Source organism: Etheostoma cragini, chromosome 21 (genome assembly GCF_013103735.1).
Source record: "Etheostoma cragini isolate CJK2018 chromosome 21, CSU_Ecrag_1.0, whole genome shotgun sequence".
NCBI classification, from domain to species: domain Eukaryota; kingdom Metazoa; phylum Chordata; class Actinopteri; order Perciformes; family Percidae; genus Etheostoma; species Etheostoma cragini.
The window spans coordinates 14,360,634-14,380,134 of NC_048427.1; the positions used below are offsets into that span (position 1 = coordinate 14,360,634).

General features: G+C 41.7%; 1 protein-coding gene across 2 annotated transcripts in view; it reads right to left on the reverse strand.

The window, feature by feature from the left end:
• Positions 1–19,501, reverse strand: part of snx29 (sorting nexin 29) — a 168,508-nt gene that overhangs the window by 28,421 nt on the left and 120,586 nt on the right. For both annotated transcript variants that reach the window (XR_004655164.1, XM_034861446.1), the window contains exon 19: positions 1,199–1,339. Coding sequence is in view for 1 of the 2 variants with exons in the window: in XM_034861446.1 (XP_034717337.1) it covers positions 1,199–1,339 (141 nt within the window). In the remaining variant the exon portion in view is untranslated. The remainder of the gene's footprint in view (positions 1–1,198; positions 1,340–19,501) is intronic.

Consider the following 19,501-nt stretch of genomic DNA (forward strand, 5'->3'; position numbering starts at 1 on the left):
GGCAGCCTCGGCCACAGTGTATGAATGTGTGTGAATGGTGAATGTTTCCTGTAGATGTAAGAGCGCTTTGAGTAGTTGTTAAGACTAGAAAAGCGCTATATAAATACAGCCCATTTACATTTACATTCTGTAAGAATTTCTCCAATCTATCTGTGAAATTGTATCTGACAACCTCCTGAACTGGACTTTCTAGCCCCTCCCATTCTGAGCTTGTTTTATCTCCTACGGTGGCCGTATTATTTCAATAAGGACGACATCAACAGTGAGTGATCCTTCCAATGTGATATTAGTTTTACGTTCCCGAGCATATGCAAGCTAATGTTAGTAAAGTACCAGTGCTATCGTTAATCTGCATATTGAATGAGATTGATAGTGTAAGGCACTGTTTACAGCGTGGGAGAGAAGCAATGGGGGTTTGTGTGTTTAATATATTTTTCTAAGCAGTACAAACAATGTCAATGAAACCAAATTGAACTCTTAGTATCTCCGTCGGATAGGAGCAGGCGGGCTGGTGTCAGATCTGTGCAGAGCAGTACCAAGCGTGTCGTATGACACTGACCAGAACATCATAATGCATCTTTTGATCCCAACTTCTTCTTATATTTACAAAGTTTATATTAGCACGACTTTACTGTTAAATATTAAGACTTACAGTACGGAGTTTGGGCAACACACAGTTGGTTTATGGATTCGGAAAGTTGAAGATCTTTTTGACCACTGATATTTTGTTGATGAACAATTTTAAAACACTATAACATTCATATCTTCTATAAACAGACTTTGGATTATGAAAAAAGAGATTTTTCTTAACTGTACTCTCAGGTTACTGGTCTTTTAGCACAATATATGTATGTAAGCAATCAAGTGCATAATTAAGACCCCTTTAATAAGATTAATAAGATAATAAGATAATTTCAAACGAGTAAGCTGGAAACATTAATAAATCATCTTCTGCTCGAATCGGAAAAGAAGTTTTTCAACCAAGTCCCGCGGCCAACTGGTAGCTAGCTACAGCTATTTAAATCTGCTAATAGCATCAACAGTGGATTACTAGAAGGGATGAATCTGCTTGTGTCTACCACTGAATGAAATCAAGGACCAATTGTTTCAAGTAATATTATTTTTCATATTTTGTCCATGATTATCTGACGAGGTGGAGTCCCGGAGAAAGGCCCAAACAGTCCCAGTAACAGCTCACCTTGTTCCCTATGGCTTTCTTGGGTGGGAAGTTGAAGGTGTCCACCTGTGGGAACTGGGACCTGAGGTTGTTGTGGAGCTCCCTGAACTCAGCGTAACGCCTGTACACATTCCATTCGTTGTCCAGGATACGGATGTAGACCTGAAAAAAACATCATCATCATCATCATCACAATCATTATCATCCTCACAATCATCATCATCGCATCATCATCAGCATGGAGGAAAGTAATGCCTTAAAATTACTTCGGGCCCGTCGGTACCTTGCAACTGCCTCCGGAGTCCTTCGGGATAACATATCCCAGAAGGACTCCTTCTTCAGTCGGACAGCTTCCCTGACCCCCGGTGTCCACCAGGGTGTTCGTGGGTTACCGCCCCTTGAGGCACCTAAGACCCTAAGACCACAGCTCGCCGCCGCAGCTTCAGCAATGGAAACTTTGAACATTGTCCACTCAGGTTCAATGCCCCCAGCCTCCACAGGGATGCCCGAAAAGCTCCGCCGGAGGTGTGAATTTAAAGTCCGTTGGACAGGGGCCTCCTCCAGACGTTCCCAATTTACCCGCACTACACGTTTGGGCTTACCAGGTCTGTCCAGAGTCCTCCCCCATCCCCTGACCCAACTCACCACCAGATGGTGATCAGTTGACAGCTCTGCCCCTCTCTTCACCCGAGTGTCCAAAACATACGGCCTCAGATCAGATGACACGATTATAAAATTGATCATTGACCTTTGGCCTAGGGTGCTCTGGTACCACGTACACTTATGAGCATCCCTATGTTCGAACATGGTGTTTGTTATGGACAATCCATGACTAGCACAAAAGTCAGACAACAGACAACCACTCTGGTTCAGATCAGGGAGGCCGTTCCTCCCAATCACGCCTCTCCAAGTATCTCCATCATCACCCACGTGTGCGTTGAAGTCCCCCAGCAGAACTATGGAGTCCCCTACTGGAGCCCCATACAGGACTCCATTCAGGGTCTCCAAGAAGGCCGAATACTCCGAACTCTTGTTTGGTGCATATGCACAAACAAAAGTCAGAGTTTTCCCCCCCATCACCCGCAGGCGTAGGAAGGCGACCCTCTCGTCCACCAGGGTACACTCCAAAGCAGCGGCGCTCAGCCAGGGAATTGTGAGTATCCCCATACCCGCCCGGCGCCTCACACCCTGGGCAACTCCGGAGTAGGACAGAGTCCAACCCCTATCCAGGAGTATGGTTCCAGAACCGAGACTGTGCGTAGAGGTAAGCCCCACCAGATCTAACTGGTAGCGCTCCACCTCCCGCACAAGTTCCGGCTCCTTCCCCCACAGAGAGGTGACATTCCACGTCCCCAAAGCAAGCCTCTGCCGCCGGGTCTGGTCCGTCAAAGCCCCTGACCTTCGCCGACACCCATGTGGCAGCGCACCCGACCCCACTGGTTCCTCCCACAGGTGGTGGGCCCATGAGATGGAGAGAAAGGTGCCACGTAGCTTTTTCGGGCTGTGCCCTTATTAAATAAGTATAAATATAAAAAAAAGAATAAACTCTAGAGTCAAACTGAAAAACTATGAGTTTTCAAATCTGGTAAAAGATAAAGAAGAAAGAAAAACAGTAGCACACTCTTGGCTAATAGCCTTTTATCTTTTTTCTGCAGTTGACATATTTGTCACTAAGCTCTTACTGGGCCTTACAATAAATGAACGAGATGGGTGAAAGAATGACTTCCTCTCAGCCTTGTAAATGTGTATTTTCACTTACACACTGCAACACATAACAGAGAAAGAGTCTGCCTATAGGTGTGACGGTGGTGCCACCATTTCCATGCACCATTAGCTGCTTTATTCAGACTCGCGAAAGATAGTGGGAGCAGAGAGAGGAGGAGAGATGAGCCTATTACCAGAGAGAGAGGAAAAAAAAGAGTGAGAGATGCGTTCCATTTTCTGAGTAGAGAACAGGGAATGCACAGAGACAAAAGAGAAGCAGAAAGGCTTTTCAGAATTCATTTTTAAAAATGCCCAACACCCAAAAAATACTTAACTGTGGTACATAAAAGCAGAAATTGATTTAAAAATCGACCAAATGTACCTATACAATGCCCCCCCCCCCCCCTCCCCCCTACCAGGCAAATCAAAAAGTGAAACATCAGATCCATAGTGTTAAAATGCATGTTTTCTACCTCCTGTTTGGTCAGCATCAGCAAGAAGTTACACACATAAAGTCAAGAAACAAGAATAGAGTTGATGTCGCCTTTAAGAGGTCTTCAACTATACATTGATAGTCATCTTTAACATCACTTTTCATTTGTAAGTGGACGGTTTTCATATAGCGCTTTTCTGGCATTCACACACATTCATACACTGTGACCGAGGCTGCCAGACAAGGTGCCACCTGCTCATCAGCTGATAACTTACACACATTTACAATCCGCTCGGTAGCATCAGGGGCCACTCTGGGTTGAGTGTCTTGCCCAAGGATACTTCGACAGGGGACTGCGGGGCCGGTGATCGCACGCGGCCGTTCTACCACTGAGCCACAGCCACCCCTTAACCCTCATAATGTCCTCCCTAATGCTGTACACATGTTGTCCTGTGGGGTCAAAATGACCTGGTTTGACTGTTTTTTAAAGTATACAGTATATATTGTCCATCAATTCTGTGTTACACCTTTCGTCTTACTGCAGTTCAACCCACTACTACACATTGTTCCCTTTGTTTTGGAATTTAAAGCCAATAGACCTTGTTTACATAAAAGTATACCCTGATTATGGGTAAAAAAAAAAAAAAATGAAACTAGGAATTTATTTTGACCTAATAATATTTTGACTATTTTACTTATCACAGAGTGCTATGCAGTATGTCAAAGTTTAGTGAGGATACTATTTTTTTTTTTTTGAATTTTTTTGAATTACAGCCCATGATCACACCTGTTGTCCTCTGGGGTCAAAATGACCCGATCTAGTTTTACTGTCATTTAAATAAAATTTGGTGGTGCTTCACCTAGTTCTGTATCACCTAGCCTTTAATAACAACACCATTTTTTGTTTAATTTGAAACTGCAGGCTAATAAGACAGGTCAAGTAGACCTATGTCATCAACTGGAGACTATGGCGGCTTGTTTCTCTATTTGCTGTCAACATGCATCGTCCGTTACTGGGAGGAATGGAAGACCAGATCAATGTTTTGTCCATTTTGATTTTGTTGAAGATTATTTTTGGGGCATTTTTAGGCCAGTAGAAGACATGAAAGAGGAGAGAGCGGGGGATGACATGCAGCAAAGGGCCGCAGGCCGCAGTCAAACCCGGGCCCGCTGCGTCCAGGTGTAAACCTCTACATATGGACGCCAATCTACCAACTGAGCTATTCAGGCGCCAATGTTTCATCCTTTGACTGGAAATATTCTTCTATTTTAGCTGGGTCCTCTTCTTTACTGATTCTTTCTCATCAGTTGATTCTTCATCTTCATCATGAGAGATGCAGTTCTCGACTTCTGACACTTCCACTATTTCAGCTTTAGATTCTACCTCATCCGTTGATTCTTCATCTTCATCATAATAGATGCACTGCTGCCCATCTGATACTTCTTCTGTTTCAGCTTTAGGTTCTACTTCATCATCAAGTTCATCAATTTCCTTCAATTCATACTCATCTTCCATTTCTGCAGCGGGCAATGTGGGGGCTTCTTCAGAGGAAAAAGCAGCATGCGGTCTGTCTGTTGGAACTATCACCTCACCATCATTTTCCTCCTCATGTTCATTATTGTCCGCCTCGTCTGTCTTTTCTTTCATATTAACTAATATCTCAAAAGCCTCCTGTTCAGTATAGAGCTTCTGCCTGCTAAAAATCTGATTTCACGCTGGTTTTGACCAAATACCTCGATGCCGATATTGCTACAATATTGCAGGGTTGACTACTGGTGCTTTAACAAATTACTTTTTTCAATTAGATTTGAGATAAATAAATATTAAAAGTGTGAATATAATGACTGCATGGTTAAAGGTGAATACTGTGATAGAACAGCTGGAACAGTCTGGTAAGTTCAGTTGGTCACATAACTTTACTGTGATGCCGCCTTTAAAACCAGGAAAAGTCAACACTTGCCATATGAGGATTTAAGATATTCCAAATACAAGACGAGATATAGATCCACGCTGCTAAAAGAAGTAATTATTCTACATATTATGATTTTTATGAACTGAATGAAGAATCCTGGTCTGTGGCATTATTTGGCTCTAAGGCACCCCTCTTAAAGGGTTAGGGTTAGAGGTTTTCAGAGGTGCACATACACTGTCAGAGCTTCGGTACAAGAACTCCCACCTTATGTTGTGTTTCTGTCAAACACATTGTGACGGACACTGGAACAAGTGGATAATGACAGTTTTTATTTAAAAAAATGTTTTCAAGGCAACTGTTCTTTTTTTTCTTGATGTTTTGTCAGCATGCATGCCACTGTGCAGTCTAGGTTACAAAGCAAACACAAAGAAATGTGACATTTTTGGACAGCCATTAAGAGAAGACTGACAGCTGAGGCTTTGTTATTAGCTGTCCTAAAGTCTCGCTGACAGACGTGTCTAGACACAGTTAATGGTATAAAAAGATACGTGAAAATGACACTTCACAGTATAGATGGATAGAATGATCTAAAACCATGTACCATCATTTAAATGGACATCTGAGTATGTGGGAGGTGAGAAAGAAGGTTGTTTCTTTGTGTCTTTATCAATTAACACTTACATTCTCCACAGTATAATCTCAGAACTGTAGAATAAAGGTAATACGATTTTTATAAAGTGGTATGAATATGTACATCCTGAATGAAAACTACTACAACAAAAAAGTATAAACTTATATTCAAATCAAACATTATATATTTTTTGTAGTATGTGTATTTCCTTTTAAAAAACTCTGTTAAGTGTCTTTGAGTGTTTCAAATAGCACTATATGAATAAAATGCATTTAGTTACATTTATTTTATTATTGTCCTGAAGTTTATGTTACAGCAAACTTATCGAGGAGTCAGAGGGTTTCCCCTTGCCATTGAAGTTTCTGAAGCATCCAAGAAGATAAAGGGTTGTGCGAATTATGTGAATTAGGCGAAGTTGAGAATGAATCCCGTTTTCTTTGTAATGTCTGTATTGTATTAAGTTGTGTAAAAAACATCCATCTTAAATGTGTGTCTGTTGAAAATCCAGAAATGTTTTGGTGTAGCGATGAACTGAACGACAAAATGGAGTGGTTGTCTACATATAATGTGAATAGTTTGGCGACTTTTGTCTCTAAAGCATTGGGGAACAACGACAAGTTTTATTTGTGTAATATAATCTGTAATTTATGTTGCCACTTTGGTTTATGGTCCTTTGTTGTAAATAATGGTCTTGTAAGCCTGTTGGGCATTTTGTTGTATGCATGACAGAATAATACAAGATTATCCATGATAATAATACTGTATATATTCATTCACTACTATGTGATGTAAAGCAGAATGATTTAGCCCCAGTGTCAGACTTTTGAAAAACCTGAAACACGGTAACTTGTATGAAGAGCAGCAGCTGCACCGAAAAGTACACGCGGATCTGGTAAATGACAGTAGTGGTTGACGAGATGGGAGCAGACAAGGCCGCTAATGGACTGGAGACTTGTCATCTCAGCACTTTGGGTCCGACCCGCAGAAGCATATCTAAGTCACCTTCATAATGTCGTATGGAAGTGGGCAAAATAAAAACATTGGAGCACTGAATTTCCACACATCTGAAATGATTGCAGACAGGCCTTAATCGCGCCATCTCTGTAAAAACATGCCACGTCGATGTCAAAGTGAAGGCAACGCTGTGTAATTACTGCAGGATAAGTAAGTAAGTTGAGAGCTACAGATTTTCATGATGTACTGTATTCCCATGCTGGAAACAAGGTTGGTGCTTTCAAATAATCCATATAGAGCTGAAATACCTACTGAACATAAAGCCCTGACAAGCATGACGAATAACTAGCTACATAGACGTATGAATGTATGTATGTATGGCACCTTTGCAAACAAATTCATGCAAGGACCAGACAGCAGTGGGTGCAAATGTCCTTATGTATTGTACGAAATGTTCTATTGCCACATATAGTGTCTCGGGTCTGAAAACACATTAGGAGCTGCAATAGCAAAGACGTGACGATAGAATCAGTCCCATAGTGTCTGCAGTTCCTCAGACATCAAATGGCTCCACACATATGGCGGTATTAGCACAGCCAGCTTAATCCACTTCACGCCGTTTTATCAGCATACTTATTTATGGCCACACACACACACACACACGCACGTACGTGCACAGCTCTCTTTCCTTCTGACTAATCACAAATAGTCTTTCATTATCTCCGACAAAAATCTTGGCAACATCAATCATCCGTGAATATTTGAGGACTGGCGCTTTGATATCTCCAATAAAAAAAGCTGTCTTCAAACAGGGGTAGGGTCTCTAATCAGGGTTCACTGGGACCTCACCGAAGAAGGGTGGATGGGTTTTGGCTGTTGTTGAAAGCTCCACTGTGATGGACACAGTCCTATTGTCGGCATTGAAATGGCTTATGAAATGATTAGGGGAAAAATAACATAATGTTACGTTTGATGAAAATATAACCTCAACATAAGAAGGAAAATCCACCTTTTGGGTACTGAAATATCAGCAATTTATGATGCATAGAGAGTTTTTTTTCTTTAGTAGGGAAGTGCTGTAATTTACTTCTTTGGTAAACCTACTTTTGCCATAAAATTGACTCACTTACTTCAGGGACAAGCTCCCTGCATTCAGCTTCAGGTTGTATTGTAGCAGAATGAAAGGTCAAGTAAAGGGCTGCTCCTTAGGCGTACTGTAACACTACATGCCTTACACAGTCACCACATTGCACTTTTGTCCATTGAGCCTGATGCAGGAGCAGAAAGCTGTCTCTGCCTCTTGCAGATGGATTTCTCACGCTATGGTACAGAACATCATTGAGTCTGAGGAGACATCAACACTGTTTGTTTACTGTTGACATTTCTGGATGACATTCCCCGCTGTGAATCAAACTTTTTTTTTTGCCTTCACTGGAGAGAGGTTACCTCCACTGTTATGTAAAAGGAATCAGACAAAATGGGCTTGGAAATACAGGATACCTCATCACAAGCTTTAGCGGTTAAAATGTATACACTGTAACCTATGCTTAACGACAGCATGGGCCTCATGTAGGAAAGTTTTTGCATTCTCATCCTTATCCTTACAATCCGCGTTCATTCCCAGGACAAATTGCTCAATATGCTTGAGCAGTAGTGGGAACGTGAGACCAGGTTAGGTGTTGGTTGAAATCAATAATTCAGTGACGGAGGTAAAGAAGGAACTGTTTGATATGAAGTTAGATGTTAAAAAAACACCTCACTAAAGCAAAGTGGTTGGTCCATAACTTCAACGAGAGGCGGTAAGAGGGATGCGATGGTCATGACGATGGACGAGAGAATATTATAAAGAAGGTGATGATCCCTCTGGACTGCAAACTGCATAAAGACCTGGAAGCAGCTGTCTGAGTGAGAGAATTATCTCAACAACTACTGAACTGCTGCCTTTAAATTGCCATGCCTAAGAACGCCAATAGCGTTGCATTGTCTGTTTTGTTTTGTTTTAGGTTACGTCTGTCATCACTAAACTTCAAGTTCAATCAGATTAAGTGATTATTATATAAGAACATGACCCTTACAACAGAACTGAATTCCCATGAATTTTATTCATACCTCAAAGAAAAGTACAAGTACAAGAAGAATGACGAATCTTAAATTACTTGTATGTGCCACTTAGGAATAAACTGGCTCCTACAAAGCTCTTAAATGAGGCCCAATCACTCTATCAAACTCCAAACTACAACACACAATGTTAAAAATAAGCACTTTTGAACTGAGCTGTCATTATTTTCTTTAGTCCCTAAAAAAGATCAGACATCCTTATGTTATTTAAAAAACAACTTCCTCGCAGAAACAAACCTCTCGTGTGATTGTTATTTGTTTTCTGTTGTAACTTGAAATGTTAACACTGATCTTTTTTCTGCTTTTTTTTTAGGTGCTCCCTTTAATTTCATAAGTTGGACTCATTCCGACAGATCCGTGCTGACGTTAAAGACAGAACGCCATAAAGAGAGAACAGGTCTCTCACTTCTAGCCGAGGCTCCATACACACTGTATGACACAGAAACAATAAAGACTGTCGAAATTAAAGACGATATAAAATGGCCAAATGAAAAAATACTAATAATCGGTTCCATTGTTGTGGGAATGTGTATTACGTGTCATCTTTTGTCTTTCCAGGAAGTGATAATTCATTTTAACAACCTATGTCAGATGGCCGTTTTCAAGTTAACTACGCCTGAATAGTGACACTATGATAAAAGTTATGCTCTGTGTTTTCCCAGCCTGCTTAGATGTAAAAAAAAAAAAGAAAGAAAAAAATCATCATGTGCTTTAACTTATTCATCAAGATCCTCATTAAAAGACACCTCAGCACGGGAAGCTGGTCTGAGGTCTACATAAACGCATCCACAAAGAAGCACCATTCACTTCCAGCACCAGGTACTGGAGAAAGCCACAACAAGCTGAACTTTTAAACTGCACACATAAAGGAAACCAAACCTCCATCTTTGCGGCCTTCGCCAGGGTAACAGGCGCAGTACAGCTTCATGAGGAAAAAAAACGACAGAAATAAAGATCTGACACGGGGCGTCTGAGAACGGATAATTGCAGCTTTTTCTTTGCTTGACATTTAACTGGATCTTCAGCCTGGGGGTATTCCAACAAGCAGGTGGAACTGGGAGTAATCGTGAGCCGCAGCTGAGAAATGCAGAAAGTGCAGCTGATAATGATGTCTCTCTCTCTCCCTGCTGTATCTCTCTGAGAAGACCCTGGTCTGCTGTCCCCCCATCTGACAGCCAGGAGTATTGTTGGAGTTCCCCCGCTGTGGTAAAAAAACAACAACTCATCAACGCAAACCCATTTCCAGCACCGCAGGAGACCCACGCGGAGAGACCGCTTGCTCATTTGGATGTGACGAACGAAACCAAATCCATTGGCTTCCGCACTGTTTCATGATGTCCCGGTTGACTTTAAAATGTCACGCTGGCTAAAGGTGTTAATCAGACCAGAAGACAGCGACACAGAAAGAAACAACAGAAAGACTACAACAAAGTGCAGAAGGAAATAAATGGGTTTTCTTCTCCTTTTCTTCTTTTTTTTTTATTAGCAACATTTTTATCGTAAGGCTTTGATATGATCCCGTGAAAAAAATAATGATGAGTAAGAAAAGCTTTTGGAGGGGCGGCCTCTAGCTCAACCAGTAGAGTGTGCGCCCCGTGCAGGCTGAGTCCTTTGCTGCGGCCAAGGTTCAAGTCCATCCTCCGGCCCTTTACTACGTGTCATCCCCTCACTTTCTACAAGCCCCCAATAATAAGAAAACAAACAAAACACTATTTGGGCTGAAGAGCACCAGAAAGACATAAGAGATATTGGGAGGTCTTTAGAGGTGTCTGTTGTTAGTGACAGAGAGAAAAGGAGGGGGCAAAAGAAGAGACTGAGTCAAACCCAAGCAAATGCAGCAGAGCCTCATGTCATCCCACTTCCTCTTCACAGATCATTGTAGACCAAAACATTTGCCCAATTAGGCAGAAAATAGAATCTAGTTTGAGTTTTAGATATACAGTGTAGATATAGATAGATAGATAGATAGATAGATAGATAGAGGACATAGCAAAGGACCAGTGCAAAGTAAAGACATGAATGGGTGTTTTGGGCCTGCAGCCCCTCATCCAGGCAATACTTTATAGCTATGCTAGCAGCGCGACTCTAGGGTTGACAATGTTATTTAGTCGCTCGGCCCAACACTTTGGTCCAGACTGAAATATCTCATCACTACTACTGGACGGATTGCCTTGAAGTTTTTAAACAGACATTCGTGCTACCCAGAGGATGAAGAGGTCTACAAATGTGACTTTTCCTCTGGGCCTACCATGGGGCTGAACTTTGTGGTGCTGATTCATGTCCCGGAGATGTGATGAATTGTAATATTTGGTAATGCCCTGACAGCTCGCACAATCGTCAGGTCACAATTGCAAGTTGTATGTTTCTAACCAAATACCTGCTAATTTCCCTCACCTATAGCTGGGCTTAGAAGCTTGTGCTAGTTAGCTCGCTAACCCTTCTAGACTAAAATAGAAACCATGTTAAACATCAGACCTGCTAAACGTAACACTTTCATCCAGCATACTGACAATAGCATTTAGCTTAAAGCCCTTTGAGGACAGCCTCACCGAGCTGCTGGCTGGCTGTAGATTCTTGATCTTGGTTGGGAATAGACAGGAGTAAAACCAGCAAACATGGATGAACAGAAATGTTACCCAAAGATTGTTTACGCTAAAAAAATGCCACTGTTCATGGCACGCAATACCTGTGTTCAAAACCGTTCCCTATCACAGAAATAGTGCACTATATAGAGTATGTTCATCATTTTGTAATGGTGTTTGAATTCTGCACGGTTAATTTCATTCACTATACAGTCCACTAGAAAATACCCACAATGCACAGCTTATTTGAGTGTACTTACAATGTACCCTACATTTAACTCTTGTATACCACAATGCAGCACAGGGGGAAAGAAGAAGCAGAAGCAACCCCTAAAACTGAGCATATCCAACCTTTTGCCATCCTCCTGCATGCTCAGTTGGTTTCAGGGTTGTATTAGAAGTAATTTTATTTGGGTTTGTTTACAAGTTGCCGGGCGCGCCCGCCTCCTTCACACCCATACCCGGCGCAGCTACTGACGCAATTCACGCAATGATGTGTTGTCAGAGTAGTGTCTCATTCGGTCATTCCCTATACAGTTCCCTACTTAATAAAACACTATGTAGGGAGTAGTGAGTGAGTAAATGAGGGAACTGTTTCCAACACAGCTAATGTTAATCTCATTTCCTGTCATATCTCTCATAAACATATTAAATCAACACATCTTCCTTAGAAAGGAAAACTCCTCATGTCACTAGGGGGTTTTAAAAAAAAGAAATAATTGGGCAAAAAAAGGCATTAGAGAAAAAAGAGAAACCCTACAATGAGGTAAAAGCAAAGAGGGTGATTACTACCTTGACTGCAGTATAAGAAAAGGGTTTATTTTAGAGAGAAATCCCTGTGAGGAGAAGAGCCAGTGGATGCAGCAGCAGGAGGAGGAGGAGGAGGAGGAATGGGAAGACATTCAAGACAAGGGGCAGCTCCAGTTAAAGAAGAACGAGAAAAATTGGTGCAAGGGCATGAGAAGGTGTGTGGATGGAGCGTTCTTCTGATGAGTGTGCTGGCTTTTCAAAGATTTGCTTTGGATTAAATGGGAAAATTAACGACAGTTCACAAAGAAATTAAACGACCAAATCACTTAAACTCCATTATTCTGTTGCTAAGTGGAAGCGAGCAAAAGCTACCAAGCTGCTACACCAAAAGACTAGTGTATACTTTTGATGAACTTATTTCATATGGCGTATATCCATTACATGGTACCTGCTACAAGTACTTTTTTTTAGTACCACCTCAGTCGAGGTTCCGAGCGAGCTGAGGTGATACCAAAAGGTGACGTGAAGACCTGCAGACTGCTGATTGGTCAGAGAGAATCGCCACTATTCACTGTGTCATCATTGCTAGCGACAGATGGGGCTGTCCTGAAACCCCCCTCCATGTTTAAATATTTTAGCTAGCGGCGGGGTTTGTTGCTCCCTCCAGCTTCTTTTGAAACTAAATATGTCTTCTAGCTGTGGCAAAGAGCCAAAGCAACACACCTTCGACGTTGTGTGTGTTTGTGGTGTTACGGCAGTTTCTTGCTATGGAAGCATCTGCAATGGAAAATGTAGGACGGGGCGCCGTGGCCGAGTCGAGCCGAGTAGAGCTGCTACTGGCAGGGTGTTGGCGAGAATATAAATCTCTGTATAGAGCAAGCTCCACTTTCAAACACCTTATGCCTTTGGTCGTGCACGTACAACTACTCCCTGTCTACCAATAAGGGATGAGATTTATTTTGGCACATAAAACAAAGGTATTCACCTTTAGTGCGTCCTACACCCTCTGTCTCTACTCCAGGGAGGTCGCCGGAGCTTTATGAGGAAGAGGTGAGCTATTAAATGCAGAGGAAAGAAGATGACCTCTCAAATCTGCCTCGGCAATTACCTTACCGCTGAGTTGTTCTCCCACCATAAGAAAACGTACCAGGAAGAAGAAGTCGGTGGCAATTGAGGAGTAACTCCGATGTGCTTTTAACTATAGATGTAATAGAAGGAAACATATTTTAGTTATAGGTCTTTTTTTTTAACGCCATCACCTGTATATTGTGAATATGTGGCTCACACATCAATAGATCGCTTTAGTGTTGCATCCATTAGTCAGTAAAATATGAAAAAGGAGCAGCTGGTATTTCCTAACTGAAAGAGAGTAACATATTTCCAGACATCTTATGACTACTCAAGCTCTTCTTACAGCCCTGTGAAAACAAAACAAAAAAAAACTTAAATGGGAACGGGGCTTATTATTATAATAATATTCTGTTTTATATTTTTCTCTTTAAATTGAAGAAAATGTCACATCACACTCTACAAATCTCGCCAAACAACGGCGCGCCTGCTACCAATCCCTGAGTGCATATTGGTGCTTTTGAAAGAGAGAGTTTTGTTCAAAAGAATAGTGCTGGTGAGCAGACTGCCGCCTAATCAGAATGCTTTATCAGATGTGTTCTAAATGCATATGGGAGGAAAAATCATGCAAACCCTTCATGGAAAAAGGATGTCAACTCAGGTAATGCTAGTTTTACACCCTGACCACAAACAGAGATCTTATTAAAATAAATACATGCAGAGAATACAAGAGATGAAGAAAAACAGACAGGAGAGCCAGCAGACGTTACATTTTAGCTAGTCTCGCATTGCCACTGCACTACGGAGGGTCTGGCCAGTCCCCACGGCCTTTTGGGATGGGAGAAAAACCTGCTCTGGTTTACTGGCATTTCTTTAAATCAATCACAATCATCTTGGGCGGCACTATGCACCTGGCAGAGCCACGGTGTCAACGGTGCCACTGCAATATAGCTTCGGGAAGGTTGTTTCGGTGGAACGTGGACGATCAAAAGTTGTTTTAGTCGTGCAACAGAAAACTCGGATTGGACAGATAGTCTAACCAGCTGTCTGGATTTACCCTGCAGAGATCTGAGGAGCAGTTAACCAAAGCAGAAGGTAACGGACATCCGGCCGAGAAGAAGGACATCTGGCGGACTTTCCGGCAGCAACGGACCAATCCTAGAGGTGGTAAGTTGTAGACATAGACTCCATGTAGCAAACTCAAACTTTTCAAGCCTCAGCGATATAACTTTCAAAATGAATGCTTTTTTTCCCTGAAATAGCCTTGTCCCAAGCTGTTAGCAAATGACGTGTATATACTACTCAACTATTCATGTATGTGATGGCAGGCGTATTGCTCAGGAGCCGAGGAAGCGCAGTGCTGAGCGCGAAGTTGGTTGAATGAGCGGTTCTCCAGAAACCTGCAAGCAGCAGTACCAAAGGGCCAGACAATCAGGCCGTTGTGAACGGACACTGCACCTAGTCCAAAGACAAGAGGGAAGACATATAGAGTAAAGTCTTTGCCATAGTCAGCACGTTACCGTTCCTGAGAATGTTGGTCAAAGAATCTCTCCCCCCCCCCCGTGGCCATATGGCTTCGTAGACATTGGAAGAAGAAAACAAAAACTTCTTTTTTTCTCTTCCTCATACAGAACAGTCATCAATACACCAGACACAGTAAGCTTTTTATCACTTGAGAACTCAGCACAAGTTCTTTAAGACCGGCGGGTGGTAACCACATACGAGCAGTCAACTTCTAAGTTGGAGGCTACCTTGGAAAAACAGCCTGACGCCGCAGCAGGAGGAAAACAGGACAAACCACAGCTCTTATCTCCGTTTTTATCGCAATTGCTTCCTTTATTCAGTTCTCATCTCCCACTCCCTTTTGCTGTCAACTCCCTCCCTCCCTCCCTCCCTCCCACTCCTTCTCTTTGTGTGATCCCCTTCCAACACTTGACTAAAAACTCTGTCTCTACTCTAAAAACGATGGGAGACTCTTTCTCTCTGCCCTCTTCACATGACTGAATGAGTCCTAGAAAATTGGCTTTGAGCATGGCAAGGAAGCCAGTGAGCAAATGATTGAGGGTAAGGGTGGGGAGTGGAGGATGGTAGATGAGAGTGAAATGAAGAAGAGGAACACGGATCGGTGGGGAAAATGAAGCATGAGAGGGAGAGGCAGACAATTAGAGACACAAACTAAATGGTCCAAGTGACAGCCCACTATCTAATCAGATGTCTGGAGGCTAAAGCAGAGATCATCACACTCCCTTCCTGACTCGAAGGGACATCACTGTCACCAGGCGCATCTTGATTCTGCCACCCTGGAGGGCCGAGCCAAGTCCCCACTCCTGCTCTCATATCCCATTTCCCCCCGCTAACAATGCGCCTTTGAAGTTTTTATTGGAGGGCAGCTCGCTGATAAAGTGACACAGCAGGACTTCACCGTTGGAGACACCTTCATTAGACCGAGCGGCTCGGTTGGTCTTTGCCATGTTAGGCGAGGTTCCAATCCAGATTTGCAAACAAAAGGATTTGGCATGATGAAACTATCGGTAGCACGTATCATCAGAGTGAAATGTGGTTTTCAGCTGGGGTTTTTCAGGTTATTTAGTCAAATAATTCCCTGTGTGTTACTGTTCCCTGTTATTTGTTCATGGTTACGTTTTACCAGTGTTTGCTGTGTTGTTTTAATTCCCTAGTTCCATCCTTGTGTGTGTTTTTAGGCTTCAGTTTCCTGTTTGACTTTGTAGTGTCTGTTTCTCCCGTCTCATGGCTTTTTTTTTTTTACTTCCTGCATTGCATTTACTTTGTGGTCGTCTGCCCTGAACTGAACCTGTGCGTTGTTACCACCCTCATTACCATGTGTATTTAGTCTGTGTCTGGTGTTAGTTTGTCGTCATTCTTTTTCCTGCAAGCAGAATTTTGTGTCTGTTTTTTTTCCCTGTGCTTCGGGATTCTGGACCTACTTACGTGGTCTGTAAGTCTCCTTGTGTTGTGATTTAATTCCTTCGTACCGACTACTGCCATCTCCTCGCCTTTCGGCATTTGGGTCCAAGCCTGAACCAAGTTGTGACACCTCAACTCAATATACAGGTTTGAAGCATTCCTCCAAATCAAGATATTTTCTACACATTTCGGTTCAAAACAACATAAACTGACATGCGACAACACATGCGATACAGACAACCACTAATCTTAATTAGGGCAAGGGGGGTTTACTAGTTATCATAATACTTACTTTTGTCCAGATTTAAAAGGATATGTAAAATAAAACTAAACATGTAAGAAATGAAACAACACCTTATCAGGAGAACAGTATGTTGTTATCATTTTAGTTATTATTGTAAAGTTCTGATAGTTATAAAGACATCATAGATCCAATATAATGTAGGTTCTATTAAAGAGTTGGAGCAGGGGTCTTCAACGGTGTTTAGGCCAAGGACAAACCTAAACGAGAGACGAACAGGGATCCACTACTACATATATTGCATAAATGTGAGTTGCATAATCAACTGGAACTACAATACTGTCTAGGGTGGCCTAAAGCTTTAAAACATACCTTTTATGGTGCCCTACAATACCCAGCTACTATTTATTTATTTATATATCATCACGTTTTAATGTCAAACATACATGTGGAACTGTAAGTCTTTTTTTTTATCTCGTTTTGTTTATTTCACACTTCATCATTGTACCACTAAACACAATTTCAGAAGGTACAGTGTTCATATGTAGGCCGCGTTAAATGGGGAACCGCAAATAAGCTACTAAAAGCTTTTCGGAGGGGCCCAGATTACAATAAAAACAACAAACTCAATTTACCATGGACAAACAACAGACAAATATAGAATACATTCACTTTAGGAAAAGAAAAGAAAAAACAAGTCCACCCACAATTAACTCAACATAAATACTACACAAATACTACAAATACTACAAAAAGACAGATGTGTCATGATATCATCATGGCATCCCATTCTTCTCCTTGTTTTGTGTGCTTTGTTTGTTTCCCCTCATGTTTCTCCCTCCTGGGCTGATTACTGTGAGCTGTGGGCGGGGCTTAGCTGGCAGGTGGCGCCAGGTGAAGCTCGTTCCCTAATCATCCTTCTAAGACCGGCTCTGTGATCCACTCGTCGCCAGATCGTACAGTCTACCAGCGTGGTGTAGCTGCACTCCTGGCCCCCTTTGTTAATATGTGTTCTGGTGTTTTAGCTTGTGCTTGAAACGTGTTCTCTGTTCTCTCTTGGCGCAGCCTGCCTTGCTTGCTCGTGCTCACGCTTCCGGTTTATTCCGCCTGTCTGCCTGCTTCCCCACCTACTCTCTGATTGGATACAAGCCTCTTGTTGTACTCTGGAGGAGGCCACACCACATGGTCATTCCCACCTATTCACTGGGCACGCTCTGGAGAACGCGCTGCACCCACCACTGGACCTCCTCAACGCACCCCCACCAGCACCAGCACAATTACTGTATATAAATATAAATATATATATATATATATATATATATACTACCGGTCAAAAGTTTGGGGTCACTCACAAATTTCCATTGGACTCCATTATAGACAGAATCCCAGCTGAGATCAGTTGCCTGGTTTTTTTTAACCAGGGCAGCAGTTTCCAGATTACATTATGTGCTTACATAATTGCAAAAGGTTGTTTAATGTTTTCTTAGTTAGTTTTTTTGTAAATAATATCAGATTAGAAAACAAAATGTGCCTTTAGAACATTGTATGAATGGTTGTTGATAATGGGAAATGTAGATATTGCATTAAAGATCAGCCACCCACCCAGATCAGCTGGTATCCTGTCTATAATGGAGTGGTGTGGAAATTTGTAAGTGACCCCAAACTTTTGACCGGTAGTGTATATATACACACTCATTAAATCACTTAATCTTATTTTTTCCATGTTTGTTGTCTTTAGGTCCAACCTCCAGTGCCGTTCTGCACTTACGGAATAATCAACAATCATATGTTAGAAGAAATTTTTCCTTGCGACTTTTCTTGAAGATGGAGACCAAATGCAACAATTTAAAGTTGTCCTACAAATCTGCGGTCTCCTACAAATTACCTTCAGGCTTGTACACTTTATCCGTCGTTTTAAGTCAGCGATTAAGTGCTTTTCCCTTGTGTCATAAGTGTACAGGAGACAACTGACTGGAACAAGCTCACACAGTTGGTAATTTAACCTGTGAATGACCTGGAACATCATGCAGGCATCATGAAAGACATTATATTTGGTGAGCCTGAAACTGTGATGCTTGTATGAGGTATTGGGTATGTATTGGGTTTTTTAAGTAATGTTTGTAAAGTTTGTTTTTAAACGTGACAGATTTTAAGATACCCTTTGTAAGCCAGGGGTTGTAACAGTGTTGCACTGCATACGGCATTCTTCTCTGGGATGGTACAACCAATAGAGTTTGTGAAGTCATTAATCAGGTTGTCATATGCAATGTCAGGATCATTGCAGTCATAGACTGATTCCCATGTTTTGGCCTGTAAGCTTCCACTCAGATGCCAGATTCCAGGGTTCTCTCATTTAATACTTTAGTGGGGGTTTTTTTGGGCCGTGGTTAATTTAATCCTAGTAGCAAGTTCTAGAAATAATACAACTGGGAAATGATTAGTATTAACAGATAACACAACTCCAGATTCTAGCCTAGTGTTTTGAATGTTTGTGATGATCACATGTCACTAGTTGACCTAGTTTTACATCTTCTCCCTCATAATTAAAATCATCAAAACAGTATCATATTGAAGTTGATTGACCAAAGAGTTTGCTGGGATCATATAAAAAAACATAAGCACATAAACCCATCCACACACACAGTACACACCCGCTTACACGGATAGCGTTAATCCATGACTATTGTCAGCAGAAAGTAAACTAGCTCCTTATTTTATTAGCTCTCTACCCACAACAATATGTTGAGAACGTGTAAGGAAATTTGAAAGAAAAACAGTAAAGTAATAATCTGACAAATGTAACTTTAGATACAATACTTCACATGAAACACATATTCCCCCTCGCTTTTTTCAAAGAAATAAATTGAGTGAAATAAAAAAAAGATACCAGAAACTTATGTCTCTTCATGTGGCCCATTATGTTTGGAACATTGTAGGGGGCACTTCTTATATCATAACTAGGTAATAAAATGTGTGATCAAGTGATGACTTATTCACAGTAATGT